Source organism: Lagopus leucura, unplaced genomic scaffold (assembly GCF_019238085.1).
Source record: "Lagopus leucura isolate 7727_CA_CO unplaced genomic scaffold, USGS_WTPT01 Super-Scaffold_100001, whole genome shotgun sequence".
Lineage (NCBI taxonomy): Eukaryota > Metazoa > Chordata > Aves > Galliformes > Phasianidae > Lagopus > Lagopus leucura.
The window spans coordinates 4,459,769-4,475,034 of NW_024962262.1; the positions used below are offsets into that span (position 1 = coordinate 4,459,769).

At 39.7% G+C, this 15,266-nt stretch overlaps 1 protein-coding gene across 4 annotated transcripts in view; it reads left to right on the forward strand.

Moving 5' to 3' along the window:
* WASF3 (WASP family member 3) overlaps positions 1–15,266 on the forward strand; it is a 61,648-nt gene that overhangs the window by 26,190 nt on the left and 20,192 nt on the right. For all 4 annotated transcript variants that reach the window (XM_042868453.1, XM_042868449.1, XM_042868450.1 and 1 more), the window contains exon 3: positions 10,882–11,024. In XM_042868453.1, coding sequence (XP_042724387.1) covers positions 10,892–11,024 — 133 coding nt within the window. In that variant the 5' untranslated portion in view covers positions 10,882–10,891. The remainder of the gene's footprint in view (positions 1–10,881; positions 11,025–15,266) is intronic.

Sequence of the window (15,266 nt, forward strand, 5' to 3'; positions counted from 1 at the left end):
TTTTGTATTATTCTGTTCTTGGTGAACGATATTAGTTGGTATCTGTCCAGGTAACTTAAGTTTTTGAAAAACGTCTTCAGCAATGATGAGGTAGGAAAGAGATATGGTCCTTTTTTTTTCTCTCGACCCTGTTATTTGATTATAATTCAACTGTAGGTGTATATGGAGCTTATGTGCCTTTAACAGCTGAATGTTCTGCTGTGCTATCTATAACTATTACTATTTTATGTTAAGATCTGGAAAATTATGAATTACTTCTTGTTTCAAAGATGACTGATTTTTGTGGTAATTTGAAGGTAACAATGTGGAAGGCAGAGAGGAGGAAGGTTACTTGATAGGGAGGAATTGCATAATTAGTGCTCAAGTTTATGAACACTGGCAGATAACTTGTAGGAAAGCTATGAAAAGTATTCCTGCTCTGGGAAACCTCTAATCAGAGCTCAGCCCTCTTTAGGCAAAACAGCCACGTAGAGCTGCAGAATCATAGTATGGCTGGGTTGGAAGGGACCTTTAAGGTAATCTAATTCTGACCCCTCTGCTATAGGCAGGGACACCTCCCCCTAGACCAGGTTGCTCAAAGCCCCATTCATTCTGGCCTTGAATGCTTCCAGGGAGGGGACATCCACAGCCTCACTGGGCAGCCTGTTCCAGTGTCTCACCACCTTCAGTAAAGAATTTCTTCATGATAGCTAATCTAAATCTACCCCCTTCCAGTTTATACCTGGCTGCATTAGTTCTGGCGCTTAGTCAGACTGTGTGTAGGTTGTGCTGAGTGTGGTTGTTTTTGTGTGGTTGTTTTTTTGCCACTGTAGTGATGCCCTTCTATCACTTGGTTTATGTACCAGTCCTCGATTGCACTACACTCTGTGGTATGCTCTGGTCCATCTTGTGGTGACTGGCATGCTTCGTGAGAACAGATGGCACGCTTGGCTCACACTTAGAAATTCTTATGTTGCTTTCCTTAGACTCAGCTGTTAATAATAGAATCTAAATACAATATTTTGTTAAATTTTTCCATAGAATGAGCCCAAAGAAACGTGTTTTCCACACATAGCCTTAGCTGTTCTTTCTTTATTTCTGATACATAGGGAAAGTGAAATACTGATTGCTTCCCAATCAGAAGGATTGGGAAAATCTGGAGTTTAGAGCTGAAATCATACAACCGTGGGATGACTTGGGTTAGAAAGGACCTTAAAGATCATTGAGCTTCAACCCCCTGCCATGAGCAGAGTAGCCAAGCACTAGACCTGTCTGCCCAGCGCCCCATCCAGCCTGACCTTGAGTACCTGCAGGGATGGGGCATCCACAGCTTCTCTGGGCAAGTGGTGCCTGTGCCTAACTGCCATCTGAGTAAAGAGTGTTTTCCTTGGGAGGAGTGGATGGGAAGCTCTGCCTTGGGGAATTGTAGCTTAAATTTTCATGATCTGTTTGCGTACTGGAGACATGTGCTGGGAAACTTTTATGCTCAAAGACATTGGTTGTTCAGGTGGATATTGAGGTTACGTGCAAGACATTTCAGGCATTGTGAGATATACTATGGTGGACTGGTCAAACATTGCTACAGCTGCTTTGCAGTGGAAAAGTCTGTCCTGCCTGGTGAGAACTGGGGTTCCAGGAGGCACATCAGGAGCTGGGGCAGACAAAGACTGATGCTGAACTGTCAGGATACAGAGTGTTTTTTCTCTTGCAGTTTGACCTGTGTAATTGCTCTCATCTATCATCCTAGAGTTCCATGTGCGTAACAGCTGTGTGTATGTGTGTATATATATCAAATATATGTACGTGCACTGTATATGTGTATGCGTGCACGATTTTTTAAATGAAAAACAACTATGAGAACTTAACACGTCCCCCTGACCTTTTAGATTAACTGCAGGGGGGAAGAAGTTGAAGAACAGCATATTTTTTCTGAAAAATGCTGTTCTGAAAGTATTCTCTTGGTAACAATTATTAGACCTGTAAGGGAGGTAAGGAACACAATGTATTGCAATATGAATGGGTATTATTGGGCATGAAGTGGATCCTTCATCCATTTCTGTACTTTCCCCTGCAATTTAAGGTTAATTGGAATCCCGAGAAGCAAATTACTGAATTTGCTTCTGGTTTAGCTTAAGGTGATTTGAGGATTTGAACTGCATGTTCTTCACCACATGCTGGATCCTGGAGGTCTTAACGTTCAGCCTTCATCACGTGGGCTGTGACCCAGACAGGTATTTCGAGCACTTTAAATCCAGCAAGGCTCTGTTAAATGGCATCAGGCTAATCCAGCAAGGCCTAGCTGCCTTCTACATTTTCTTCAGATAATCAAGGAATTAGCTTCTGATAACACTTGCTGTTTGTGAAGGAGGAAGGCTGGTACAAGTGTGTTCTAAATGGACTCCAAGAACTGTTTGTGCATTTTTGTAGTTTAAATGTGTGAGGAAAAACACATTTTTAGTGCAAATTTTTAACATTTTTTACAGAATTTGTTCCAGTGTCGAATTGTCTGAAGTAGCATAACATACCATACAATCATAATGCTGCTGGTGTTCATATATGATCAAATTATTGCATTTCTGTAATCTAGATCATACAACCATAGAATGGTCTGGGTTGGAAAGGGACCACAGTGATCATCTAGTTTCAACCCTCCTGCTATGTGCAGGTTTGTCAACCACTAGATGAAAGGAAACTTTCCATAATTCATACTGCAGTGAGAATATGTATTAGGGTGCTTGCTTTGACTGGTTTGGATGCCTAATACTCATTCATCCAGGAGGCCTTACTGAAAGAATCCCAGTTACTGTTCTCTTTTGATAGTTGAAAATAGCAGCTGCTCTGCACCTGCAGTTTCACAAGAGGGAAATGGTGTTTATAATGCTTTTTGAACTGCAGTCCTATCAGATCCTGCAATGGGCAGATGCTGAACAAGGCAAACTTCCTCCAGATGAGTAGGAAACATCTTAGTATGCTTGACTTAGCATTTTTCTTGTCAGTTTTTGATTTTATTACCCCATTGTCCTAAGAGAAACAGAATGTGCTACAAAAATGTAGTGGTACTGGATAGGTGGGTATCATTAGTATTTTAAGTGTACTGTGAAGTATTTGAACCGTGATTTGCTTCAAGGCTAGGAATGCTTCTGCTGAGTGGTATAAGAATGACCTGAGAATGACACATAGGCACTTTTCTAGCTAGCTGGGCTATTGACTTTGTTTAAAGAGAGTGTGAACTGTGTAGCTCTCTCTGTAATTAACTCCGTAGTCAAACTTGATGAGATCCATGGAGATGACATCTGGAAAGAATTTTGACCTGGTATTGGAGGATTGTGCTATACTGAATTAGCTTGATGTTATAACTAGCTCTCTGCTGCTCTGTGATTTTACTCCTTTTGACCTCATACAGCTTATACTCCTCATTAAATGTTATCATTTAGGTCACAAAGGTGAAAACAAAATGAGACTTGACAAGATGCTGCTTTTCTGATCAGCGTTGTTGTCAGTTCTTGCACGTTTTCATTTGTGTAACCATTGGTTATTCAAAGTAGAAAGGGCTGAATTAATTTAGCAGCCCTATGGTTTGCACTTGCAGAGATGGTGCAGAAGCAGGACAGGGGATTATCAATCTTAAGTCGTCTTCCTCTGCTGTAGGACAAAGCACTGCTTCTGCTTTCTTAACACAGTGCTGAGTTCCTCCTTCTGGCTGAGTGCTTCTTTTCAAGCAGTGGTATTTTTAAAGCATAAATGTTACTTGAGAGGTAGACTGCGGTACAATAAAGTAGCTTTGTATTTATTTCTTTCACCTCTGCTTGAAAAAAAAGAGCTGCCACGTTTTTTGTATATGCCCAAGGAAAATATTTTCGAGTTGCTGTGCAGAACTATTGAGATAGAACTTAAACTCCGACAAATGCATACTGTGTATCGTTTCAGTGAAGTCAAACAGAAATAAAACTAGAAATAAAGGAAAACAAATGGTGACTCAATTCAGTTCTGTTTGTTTGAATAGGAAAAGAGACGATAATAAATTCTTGGAGCATGATACAGGGAAAGGTCATATGAAAGGAAAATGTTTTCAGTGCAGCATAAGTACTTACTGGAACAAGTCTATTCTTAAGATAGCAAAAAACAATCAAATGCTCTCGCGTGACTTGAAAAGCCATTTTTTCTCCTGTGTACACTTGTAACATTTCGAATGCATTTGGTGCTAACGTAGTATTAGTTTGGGATAGGAAAATCAGTGGTGGCAGTAAGTTTTTCTGTTGTTTTTAACGTATGAAGGCAGCTGAACAGATGTTCAGAATGGTGTGGAATATTCCTTCTTCCCCATCCCACCATTCCTCTCAAATAGAGCCATCTGGAGGGGGCTTGTGCAGAACGAGCAGCCGTCGTGCTAATAGCAAGATTAATGTCTCAGCATCTTTTGTTGATACTTTAAACTGGGCACTGTTTGTTCAAGGGGAAAGCAAGAATGTGAGTTGTCATCATTGTGTGTGTTGTTAGTTATCCACGTGCATATGGAGAGAAGATGAGTAATTGTGCTCTTACTGAACAATAAAATAAATTCATGGTGGCCGTTCCAGACTTGGACCCATACAGGCTGAGTTCAACCTTTTTTCCATGACAGTGATGCAACTGACCACTTTTTGCCCTTAAGCAGAGCGTGAGGTAACGCCATCCTCTTACATCAGATTCAGATGTACCTGTTTGGGTTCAGCAAAAGCTTCTGTGTTTTCTTAGAGTGTTTTTTTAGCCCAATGTTGTTGGTGGTGCTTTTTTTTTGTTTGTTTTGTTTTGTTTTGTTTTTTTTCCCCAGCAACAAGTATAGCTGGAAGATGCCTCCCAGTTTAATTAACTTAATTTCTTGAGTACCATTACTTCATCTGGGAGAGAAAGATCAGTGTTTTGATGTAACAAACAAGGTTTTGGTTAGGAAAAGAACAGCTGATAAGAGGCTCTAGTCAAGTGTGAAGGTGTCCTGGTTCATCTGTTTTCCAATACAGGATGAGTACAAAGGAGTGGATGGAACTGATGCTGGCAGGGTGAGTGAATTCATGACAGCAAGCTATTGTATTGTGCAATCTGTGAGCATCTATTGAATTTCAAGTATGCGTTTTTTTTCCCTACATAGTTATCCTACAAGCACTGATGCATTTTCTCTTCCGTGTTAAGCTTAATGAATGAGAATCATATTTCAAATCTTAAAAGTAGTTGCAGTGGACTGCCTTGTTTTTCTTTCATCGCTTTGTGCTTTGTTTTGTGAAAAGAATTTCAAAGAATGGGAACTCAATGTTATATTCAAGAAAGCAACTTGTCTTGAGGTGTTTAAAGCCTGAAACTCCTCCTGCCCTAGTGTAGTAAGCTGCTATAAGTGAGAGCGTGAATCGAAAGAAGGAGACAGCCAAAAATTATTTCAGGTGGCTTTTGGGGAAATATGAGCATAGAGAAAGGAGGAAAGATTAAAACTAGCTGAGAAATGTTTTATAATCGATTAATTTGCCTGATAAGAACTTAGTACAGGAAAAAAAAAAAAAAAAGATACTCTAATGTCCTAATTGAATCAGAAAAGAGCTGTAGTGGGATTCTACAGAAATGAAGATAAAAATGCAGTAACCTCAGTTATGCTAATGATTGTCTGTATGCTTGTTTAATTTATAGAAAGCACGAAATATCTTTCTTTAACAATTGTTAGGCTACTGAAAGGATCATACACATCTTGTACTTACTTTGGAGTAGAAGGTGAAACTTTATCACAATCTCTGTCAAAATGACACAATTTTTATCTCCTTGGAAACTGCTGGGGATGAGCACTGTGATGGAGAGGAGTTAGCGTTGGGATTGTAGTTTTGGAATGTTTTCTTTCCATTCAGAAGGAAGAATTTAAAGTAGTAACATCTCTCAGTCTTGTTCATTGTGCCACGCTTCCTAGATAGTGGAAGTGTAGAGCTGTGTTAAAGAAACAAAATCATTTGGGTGCTAATTTCACCAACACTACTAGGTTGGTGTGACTACATCAGAAGCGATGGTCTGATGCTGTGAAGACAAGAAATTCTTGTTTCAGCCTTGGATGAATTTTTCAGCCTTGGATGCCTTTTTCAGGTATATTTGGTATTCAGAAGAAAGATTTTTGGAAATGATGATGGTAGACGGTTGCTTATAAAATAAATTTCACCTATTCCTTTTGAGGTGGGTATTTTCTAGGCATTTTGCTTTATGTGTAATGTCTTGCCAAAAGATCTGGTTTACTAAGGATAAGAAAATTTTTTCTTGCTCTTTAGTTACTTGGAGGAGGAAAATGCTATTAGACGTTCTGTGTACTTGTGACAAATGCCTGCCCTTGTCGGAACAAACAGTATCAAAACCAAGAATTGCATTAAGAAAAAAATAAAGAAAACACGAAAAAACCGTGCATTTACTAATAAGAAAATAATATACTTGGTCTCTTAAATGAAAGTATAGAAGTAAAGCACTTAAAGCACTTAAGACTTACAATCATGGTGTTTAGTCAAAATACTGCATTTTGGTACTTTGAGACAGTAATTGCATGCTTGATGGATCTTCTAGTTTTTCACAGTTCTTTTAAAACTTGGCAATTGCAGGTAATCTTATTCTGTGCCATTTTAACAATGGTATACAGTAATGGATGCCATGTATTTTACAAACTTTTGCAGCATACAAAATGCTGATTAAAAGCTTGGTTGGAATTAACTTAGTTTAAAAAAAACAAAAACAACACACATTGTTTTGTTTTTTATTAGAAAGGATAGATTGATGACACCCAGATTGTGAACTTAAAATAATGATTTTCACATTATCTGCTAGTTCTCATTTTCTTGTCGTTACAGACAGAGAAGTAAATCTTGTCATTACAGACAGAGAAGTAAATGAAATTCACAAGTGAGTAGGAAAAATTCCCAAAGCTTGGGTTCCTAGTTATTGTCGTCTTTTTTTTTTGAATGAGGGAAAACACGATGGAATGTGTGTAAAGGAATGTGTATTCCTTTCCTTCCCTTGAGATAAGAGAACTGGAGTATGTTATCCATGTAGCCCCTTCTTTTCATCTTCAGTGAAGGATGAAGGCCTTTGGAGTACAAGGAGATCTGTGCTGGTAGTGGCTGGGGGAAATCCGGAGAAGGGATAGCATCTGCAGATGTGGAGCTTTGGGTCTGTTCATCTTCCTGCTTTTTCCCTTCTCTTCCTGTTTAGCACGCCCCAGGTAGCTTGAACTACAAACTTGAATAGGAAAATGGTCAATGTTACTCCAACTGAGTGCAACTCAGGTGGAAATTTAGGGTGTTGAGTTGAGGGGTAGGACAGTAGGTGTGGCAAAATATAACTGTTTGCAGGCATTTGAAAAGCTGAAGTATCCTGGGCACGGAGGCAGTGTGGTTTGTATGAGGCGTGTAATCAGAGTGTGAAGCTAGAGGCACGGAAGCGTACAGCACTTCTGTGTGTTTGCTGAGGTGGTATTCAGTTCTAGGTTGAAGCGCTTACGTTTAGGTAGCTGCATAGCAGAGCTTGTGCATGAGGTATTTCATCTCACCTTATTGTACTTGTATCCTTCTATTGATGCGACAAAGAAGTTCTCTTGGCTTCTGTGGACCTCTTGTGAGGAGTGTAGTTGCTGAATACATTTATGTAATATCAAGCTCCATTGCTTTCAACAGGCCACTTATTCAATCCGTCTCTTTCTTCTCTACAGAAAGAGAATTATGGTGGTTCCTCTTTTTTTTCAGGGGGCTGTGAGAGTCGTCAGTGAAAGTACTAAAACCTCCTAAAAGTTATGTATTCAGAGAGAATTGGGATGAATGTATGGAAGGCTCTTTTTTGGGGCAGATATGTTCAGCTTTTTATATTCTACTAGAGGGCATAAGAAAAAAGCCTCCTTTTAAGAATAATAATAAAAAAAATTGAACAGTGTCTTTGAGAAAATAAAACAAGGAGACGTTCACAAGTAAAGGGATTATATAATGAACTGGCATTCACTTTGTATTATTAGTGAACATATAAAGAACTTGAATATCATAAGAATCACAAAATCTAGCTCCTTTTTTAGATTATTCTGTTGGTATGTTTTTAGTGCAAATGACAGTGCCTTTTGGGGGATGTGGAAAGGCAAAGGCAGATTCTAGGAGCAGCTGTTGGTTTGAGTTTTTGCCAGTTGGTCAAACACTTGAAAACTCAGCTTGCCTTTTATAATAGGCATGCTCTGCTGTTGTTTAGAAAGATTGTACATTTTGTTTGTCTTCTTTCATCTTTGTTACTGTACATCTGCTTTCTACTTGATTTTTAAATCTGACTTGCCAAGGCAATGTCAAGCTCCCTGCATGCAGTTCAACAGCTGCTGGCTGCAGGACGGTGGTCAGAAGTGACCTGGGGGGAGGGGATGCTTTGCAGGAGCAGGAAAAGCCTAGGAAGAAAAGCACCAATTCCTTAGTTATCTCTGTCTGTAGATAGATCTTTACCTGCTTACCTCTAAGGCAGTAACTGTTGCTAAGCGCCTTCTAATTTTAAAACGTAAGGCAGTTAAGCCTAAGTTGTTATGAGCAAGGGAAAAAAAAAAAAAAGAAAAGGGAAATGAGAAAATGGAGGGAATGTATCTAATGCAAATTTTTAATGGCCTGATCTAAGCTAATTCAAGTTTCTGATGTGCTGTTCTTTTCAAACGTGCATGGAAATTAAGTTAACTGCACTTGCTGTTGTCTGTAGGGTTTGAGCGGTATCTGAGCTCAGGTCAGTTTGGCCCTGTGAGGTGTTGTTTGTGATCAACATCAAACAGATGGATTTCAGGAGATGTTGAGTGACATCCAACCTTATGTTTCCTTTCCACCTGTTGACTTTTGTTCTTGTTCTTAGGTCTGGTGCTCGTGTCTCATATCCTTCTGGTGCAGCCTCAGAACTGCTTTCTGGGCCCTTCATCTCTGGTGCCAGATGCAGAGGGTGGGCTGATGCTGTGGCACCATGTGGAAGCTGATCCCTGGCTTGCTTGAAGCAGAGGTGTGAATTTGCGTTCAGGGTGACTAATGGTGTACGCACTGCGCAGACAGGCTTCTGGATCAGGAGTTGTGTGATGTCCAGCTGAGGCTTGGTCCTATTCATCTTAGGTGCAAGTCTCTGACTGTAGTATCTGCTTAGCTAAAGTAAAACAGTCTTTTGTGATTGGTCCCAACCTTCTGAACTGATACAAGTCTTAAAATTAATAACAAGTCTTTGTTTTGTCTTCTGTGTATCTGGGGGTGGATGGGAAGAGAAGCTGTATTAAAATTGTTATAAAATCCAAATGTGGTTGATCACGTACCTGATTCAACATGTTTAATGTAGTGGCAGATAATCAGAATGAGTTTCTCTGCTACTAATACCTCTGGTTCATCTGTCAAATAATTAGATCTGGAAGTTATCCTTAATGGACTCCAGGAATCTTCTGGGTTGCTTTAGCCTGCCATGTTGTTTTCCTGGCAGAAATCCAGGTGTTTATAAACCCCCATCAGGATGAGAGCCTGCAAGCATGGTGCTCCTATTAGCTGAAGTAGGAAGACCTTGTCAACAGTCTGTCATTGATCAGGAAACCTGTAGTAAACCACAACCATTAGATGTCCTGTATTGACCTGATCCCTAATTTTAACCTGCAAGCTCTCAACTTCATTGTTGCTGTTTCTCAGAGGCAACTCTTAAGGAGCCTTTATTTAATTCCTTGAGGTTTTCTTATAATGAGTGGTTTCCATTTCTTTGGAAAATACAACATCTTAGCCTACATAATTACACTTAATGCGTAAATTAATCAGAATGGAATAAACTTGCTGCTGTTTCCTTTGGATACAGAGACTAGCTCACTTTCTTGTAACAGGAGTTACAAGCAGGCCTTGTTCTGGAAGGCTGGAAACAGCAATAGAAAATATAACTAAAGAAAATGCCCTGTCTCTGGAAGTCCATCTCTGCACGTTTTTCATCTAGGAATGGTTCTGTAGAACTTAGGCTAAAAAAGTGTTCATTATAGAGAATTTAGCATTCTGCATTCACTAATTGGCCACCTGATTTCTGAAATGCTTGATATCTGTTTTTCTGTTTCCAGCATCATACTTCCCTCCATGCTGGTTAAGCCTAATGAAGTATTCAGTTCCCTAGTTTTCCCTAATTTATTCTGTGCATATGTTTGTTGGTTATTTTTGATCCCTAGATGACCAGTTCTAATAGCCTTTGTTCCCTCAGAAAAATGTCTTCTCTTATCTGGCACATGTCTAGACGGTGGTAAACACATTTTATTGCCTCATTCAGATTGTCATCCAACAATACTAATGAAAAACAGTCTTTCTCATCACATAGAACGTCTCTCTCATTCTCACCCAGCCTGTTTCTGTTCAGGTGTCGTGCCCTTATCTGTCAGATGAGTGCATCATTTTGATAGAGAACCTATTGGGATGAGGGTTGGTCAGCTTCTGTGACAGTTATGGGGCTGTTGTGCATGGACAAGCAGTCTGTGGCCCTCTGGGCAAATGCTCTGTGCCAAGGCAGTGACCTGCTCTCTGCAGACAGCATTCATTCCTGTGAGTCCAGGGGGAACTGCCAGTTTTTAAAATGCAAATGTGTGCTGAAGTCCAATGATTCTGCGAAGCACTGGCATGCTGTAGCACTGGTCTGCATAGCAGTAAATAGCATACTTCTTGCCTTGGAACTGGTGTATGTTGTGTCTGTTGAGTGCATGCTTTGTGCTCTTGTCACATTCTGACTTGAGCCCGTGACTCCTTTGCCTTTGTAGAAGTGCAGCATCTTACAAGGGGAAGACTGAAGCAAGTGCTTTGAAAGAAGAAAGGTGAAGTATGTTTTGCATTAAAGCTGAATGTGTGCTGAACAAATTCATAGCTCTTATTTCCACTGTTGTAAAAAAAGTCTCTCTTTTTCTGTAAATTCCAGGTTGTAAGCCATGCCTTTGGTAAAAAGAAACATTGAACCGAGGCATCTCTGCCGAGGAGCTCTACCAGAGGGAATTACTAGTGAGCTGGAATGTGTAACGAATAGTACCCTTGCTGCCATCATACGCCAACTAAGCAGCTTGAGTAAGTATCTGCAACTTCTTTTAAGTTCCAGCTTCCTGTTGAAAACCTGAACAAATGGAAGGCTCTAAAATAGCTCGTTGTAATAGCAAAACTGATTCAGGACATTGCCACCTATGTAATACAGTAGTATTATGCTACTTCAATGCTTTTATTCTCTTCTATATTTTAAATTTTTATGCAGGCAGAGCCTCTCTGAGGTTTTTAAGTGTAAGGAAGAAACAACTATGACATAGTCAATTAGGAGGCTTTTCTGAGATGTGAGAAATTGGTGCTAGGTATGGAACTAGCATTTCAGTTGTTCTTGGCTTGCAGTTGTCCAAGATGAAGACAGCAAACTTCCACCTCCTGTCATTAAATAACAGATTGGAAAATTTCAGTTTTTTTAAGGTGTTATTATTTCTCAGGATGAACAAAATTAAACATTCTGAAAGAATGGAATTTGCCAAAAACAAATCCGCAGGCTACTGCTAGCATTATCTCCACACAGAACAGCCTGCACAATACACCTCTCAGCTGATGCTGCAGCTAGTAATTCTAGCAGCATGTGTGGAGCGCTTGCAAGGAGAATAATGCTTCTTAATAATGAGAAATCTGACTTCTTCAGAAAGCATCCAACAGCCAGCAGCTGTTGTTTGTGCTGATAATTCTGGTCCTAGAAAAGAAACAATCAATTCATCATTTTTTTCACTTTGCAAATGTAAATGGTTTGTTAAAGTCTGCGTGGTTTGACTATGCATCCTACTAGATTGATGTTCAGTTTGTGGTGATACTAAATAGCCTGTGCTTAGGGAGAGAGTACCAGATACACGTCATGTTCTGCTTTCCAGTGGTCAACGAATTTAGGGATTTTCTGAGCTGGAGGTTTATCTGAGTCATCCTGTGTGGCAAGCTTTTGTAAACCTATCATCTCTGGAATTGTTTAGATGTGCTCAAATAGAATTCTGAATTTTTCATGCACAACGACCTGTGGCAAAATGTCACACAATAGAAATTGTTCCCTATCTTTCTTTTGATACCTTGGAAACATAATGGAAAGTGGTTACCTTCCATCTTTTCTGTTATCAGCTGTTATTTTTAAATCATTATCATCCTCCTGGTGATATGTTGTAAGTTAAAGTGTCCTGTACTGTTAGCATTTTTGTTAGGAGTGAAATCATTTTGTAATTCTGTAGATGTTTATTTATGTCTGGAAGATTGAAGTTAGAGGTTTTTTTTTAAATGTGGAGTAGCATTGTAGTCCAAACAGTGTCACAGTGACTTTTTTGTCATTAATTCCCTGAAAGTTCAAGGAATGTTGTTTTTTGACTGCTAAACTTTTGAGTTGACGTTTTCAGGGGAGTATCTAAGTGGTTGTCAAATGTTTGGTTGTTTCTGAGCAGTAGCAGCTAATTTAGAGCTTAAGTTATTTATAGTTAATGTATATTTGCATTTACTATCATTACCTTCAGCTGCTATTTCATTTGGCAGTTGTTCTGTGTCGAGTTTCAGCAAGTGATATTTCCTGATGGCGTTCAAGGGTATCTGACCTCATTTTGGTGGTGTACAATGATTGCCAGAATGTGGGTAATAGTTCCTTTACATCTCTGGCTTTTTAAATCTTGCTAGGAATGTCTAGCTTACTCTTCTCCAGATACAGCATTGGAGCTAGTTCATCTGTTGCCTTGTGTATTCACATCCTCTTATGTCTGCTGGTGAGGCACTAGCTGAGAAACAATTCATGCCTGCTGCTTAGCAGGTTTCTCAGGTAGTCAGAAGTCCCTTCAGACAGCCCTGATGTACTTTATTAGGATGCAGTTAAAGATCTATGTGGATAAATAATGGGTCATTTGTTTTAACAGATGAATGTGACTTTTAATGAGTGAGGTCTTACAACCAGTCTTATCTACAGTCTAACAGGAAAATTTGTCGTGTTTGCAGAGCATTTTTGTCAGGCTGCACTTCTTGTTTTTTTTTTGCCTGTTTCAAGCCAACTGGGAGGAAATGATCGTAGAAAAATATTGTGCTGGAGCTGATGTAGAATGTCTTGCTGACAGTATCAGAGCTTATGGGTGTTCCCACAGCATGAAGCATGGAGAGAGCAAGTGCAAGTCCTTCTTGCAGTTGTGCTTTGTTTTAGTGTTTCACTGGAGGCCCACTGTAGACTCTAAAAACTGGCAGATCTGAGCTGTTGCTTACAAATTTGGCTTTCTCCTGCTCTTTTCAGGAGACATGAACAAGCACTTATCCAAAGGGAATGTGATCTCAATGGAGCTTTTTTTTTTCTAGTATGACTCCAGATTTGGGTTTGTTTGCAGCCAGCTGGCTTGGAGCACAGGCAGAGTAAGCAGAGTTCTATGTGAAACTGTGCTCCTTACATAAGGCAAAAGCTTGACTAGGGGGATTCACCTCCACTTGGAGGAAGAGAATCTACTATGTTGGAGGACTTGTAAGGATTTGCAGCTTGTATTTGTGAGTATGATGCTTGCTTCATAGGGTAAAACACAGAGGGAAGACCTTGAAGAAACACCATCCACAAATACTCTGTAACTTTTGGCACTGGAGTTTGAACTGATGGCAGCAGGGCTCTTGCCAATTTAAAAAACTGGTCTCTGCAACAGGATCTGTTGCACTGTGGTTTTGTTACTGACTTAAGGTTATGTCTAAGAAATAATTACACCTGATTACTTTTGAAGGCTAAGTATTAAAGCCGTAAATATACTTCTGTATTGAATGCTTCCTAATTAGATTTTATCTGGATCTGATCCTGTACATTAACAGTTGTTATTTCAAGTTGGCATTATGACTAATTGACTTTCTTTTCTTTGAGTCTTTAAATATTTCATGTTTTTTTATCTGTGACTTCTCCATTGATTCATACATGCCTGTGAGGTTGAAATTTTATTTCTAGATGAATATGAATTGTAGCCAGTACAGAGCTCCTTTCGTTGACCCATATGCAAGTTTTACTGTACAACACATCTGGGGATGTTGTAAGCTGATGCGTCATGATGGTGTTCCATGTAATCACTGCAGAACTTGATTGGAGGTGTTATGATTTCAATTATTTGGGAAATCCCAACCTCCAGAAATGTTTAATGGTGCTTGGAAGTTTATTTTGTGGTTTATTCTCTCCGGTGACCGTGACAGGACCTGAGGGAACAGTATCAAGCTGTCTCAGGGGAGAGTCAGGTGGGTGTTAGGATGGTGGGCATGCAGCAGGCTGCCCAGGGCGCCAACCTGCCAGAGTTCAAGAAGCATTTGTGCTGCGCTCTCACACACAAGGTTCGAGTTTAGGGTAGTCCTGTGTGGGAGTGGGGAGTTGGACATAATTATCCTTGTGGGCCTCTTCCAACTTGGGATATTCTATGAACCTATGATCAAATATATAGCTGTGTGAAGACTACCCGTGCAAGTGCTAGAAAGGGCCACTCCTTCAATTGACATTAAAGGAGTTTGAGAAGAGGGATTTGGTGAGGCAGCATCGTGATTACATTTCCCCTCAACTGTTTCTGTGGGAAGGGGAAGCTTTAGAAGGCAAAGTGCGTAATTATTATTTTTCAATAATAATTTAGATTGTCTGAATGTTGGATGTACTTGATGGCTCTTAACTGAAAGCTCACAGTGCCAAAATCAGCTCTTAAATTGAAAGATTTACCCTTGGAACTTAAATAGCTTGTCTGCAGTTTGGTTACTGATCAAATTTTCACTTGCTTTAGAGTGGCAAGCTCTTTGTTGTTGTTGTTTGTTTGTTTTTTAAATTAATCACTATTAAAAATATATTCACAATCAAATTTTGACTTACTTTGTCTACTGACAGATAGCAGACAAGCACACATCTGTGTGGCCTTTCTAGTGGTGATGTCTTTGATCTCAACATACTAACGTAAACTAGCATACATTGGAATGTATTGATGTTTTGAGCTCAGAATGCTGGTGGATGAAGAATGTAAGACCTGCTTTATTTAGTTGAAGAGTTGAAAAAAGCCCAAATGGAACTGAATATGGCCAGGATACAAAGGGTAAAAACAACTAGGGAAAATGTGGGCCCTCTCCTGAATGAAATGGGAGACTTGGTTATGTAGGGCAGTGGAGAGGCTGAGGTACTGAATTCCTTATTTGCTTCTGTCCTTAGTTGCAAATCTGGCCTTCAGGAATCCTGGGTCTCAGAGACCAGGAGGAAAGGCTGGAGCAAGCAGGGTGTAACTTTTGGTGAAGGAGGATTGGGCCACAGAATTCTTGAGCAAACTGGACATTCAACAGTCC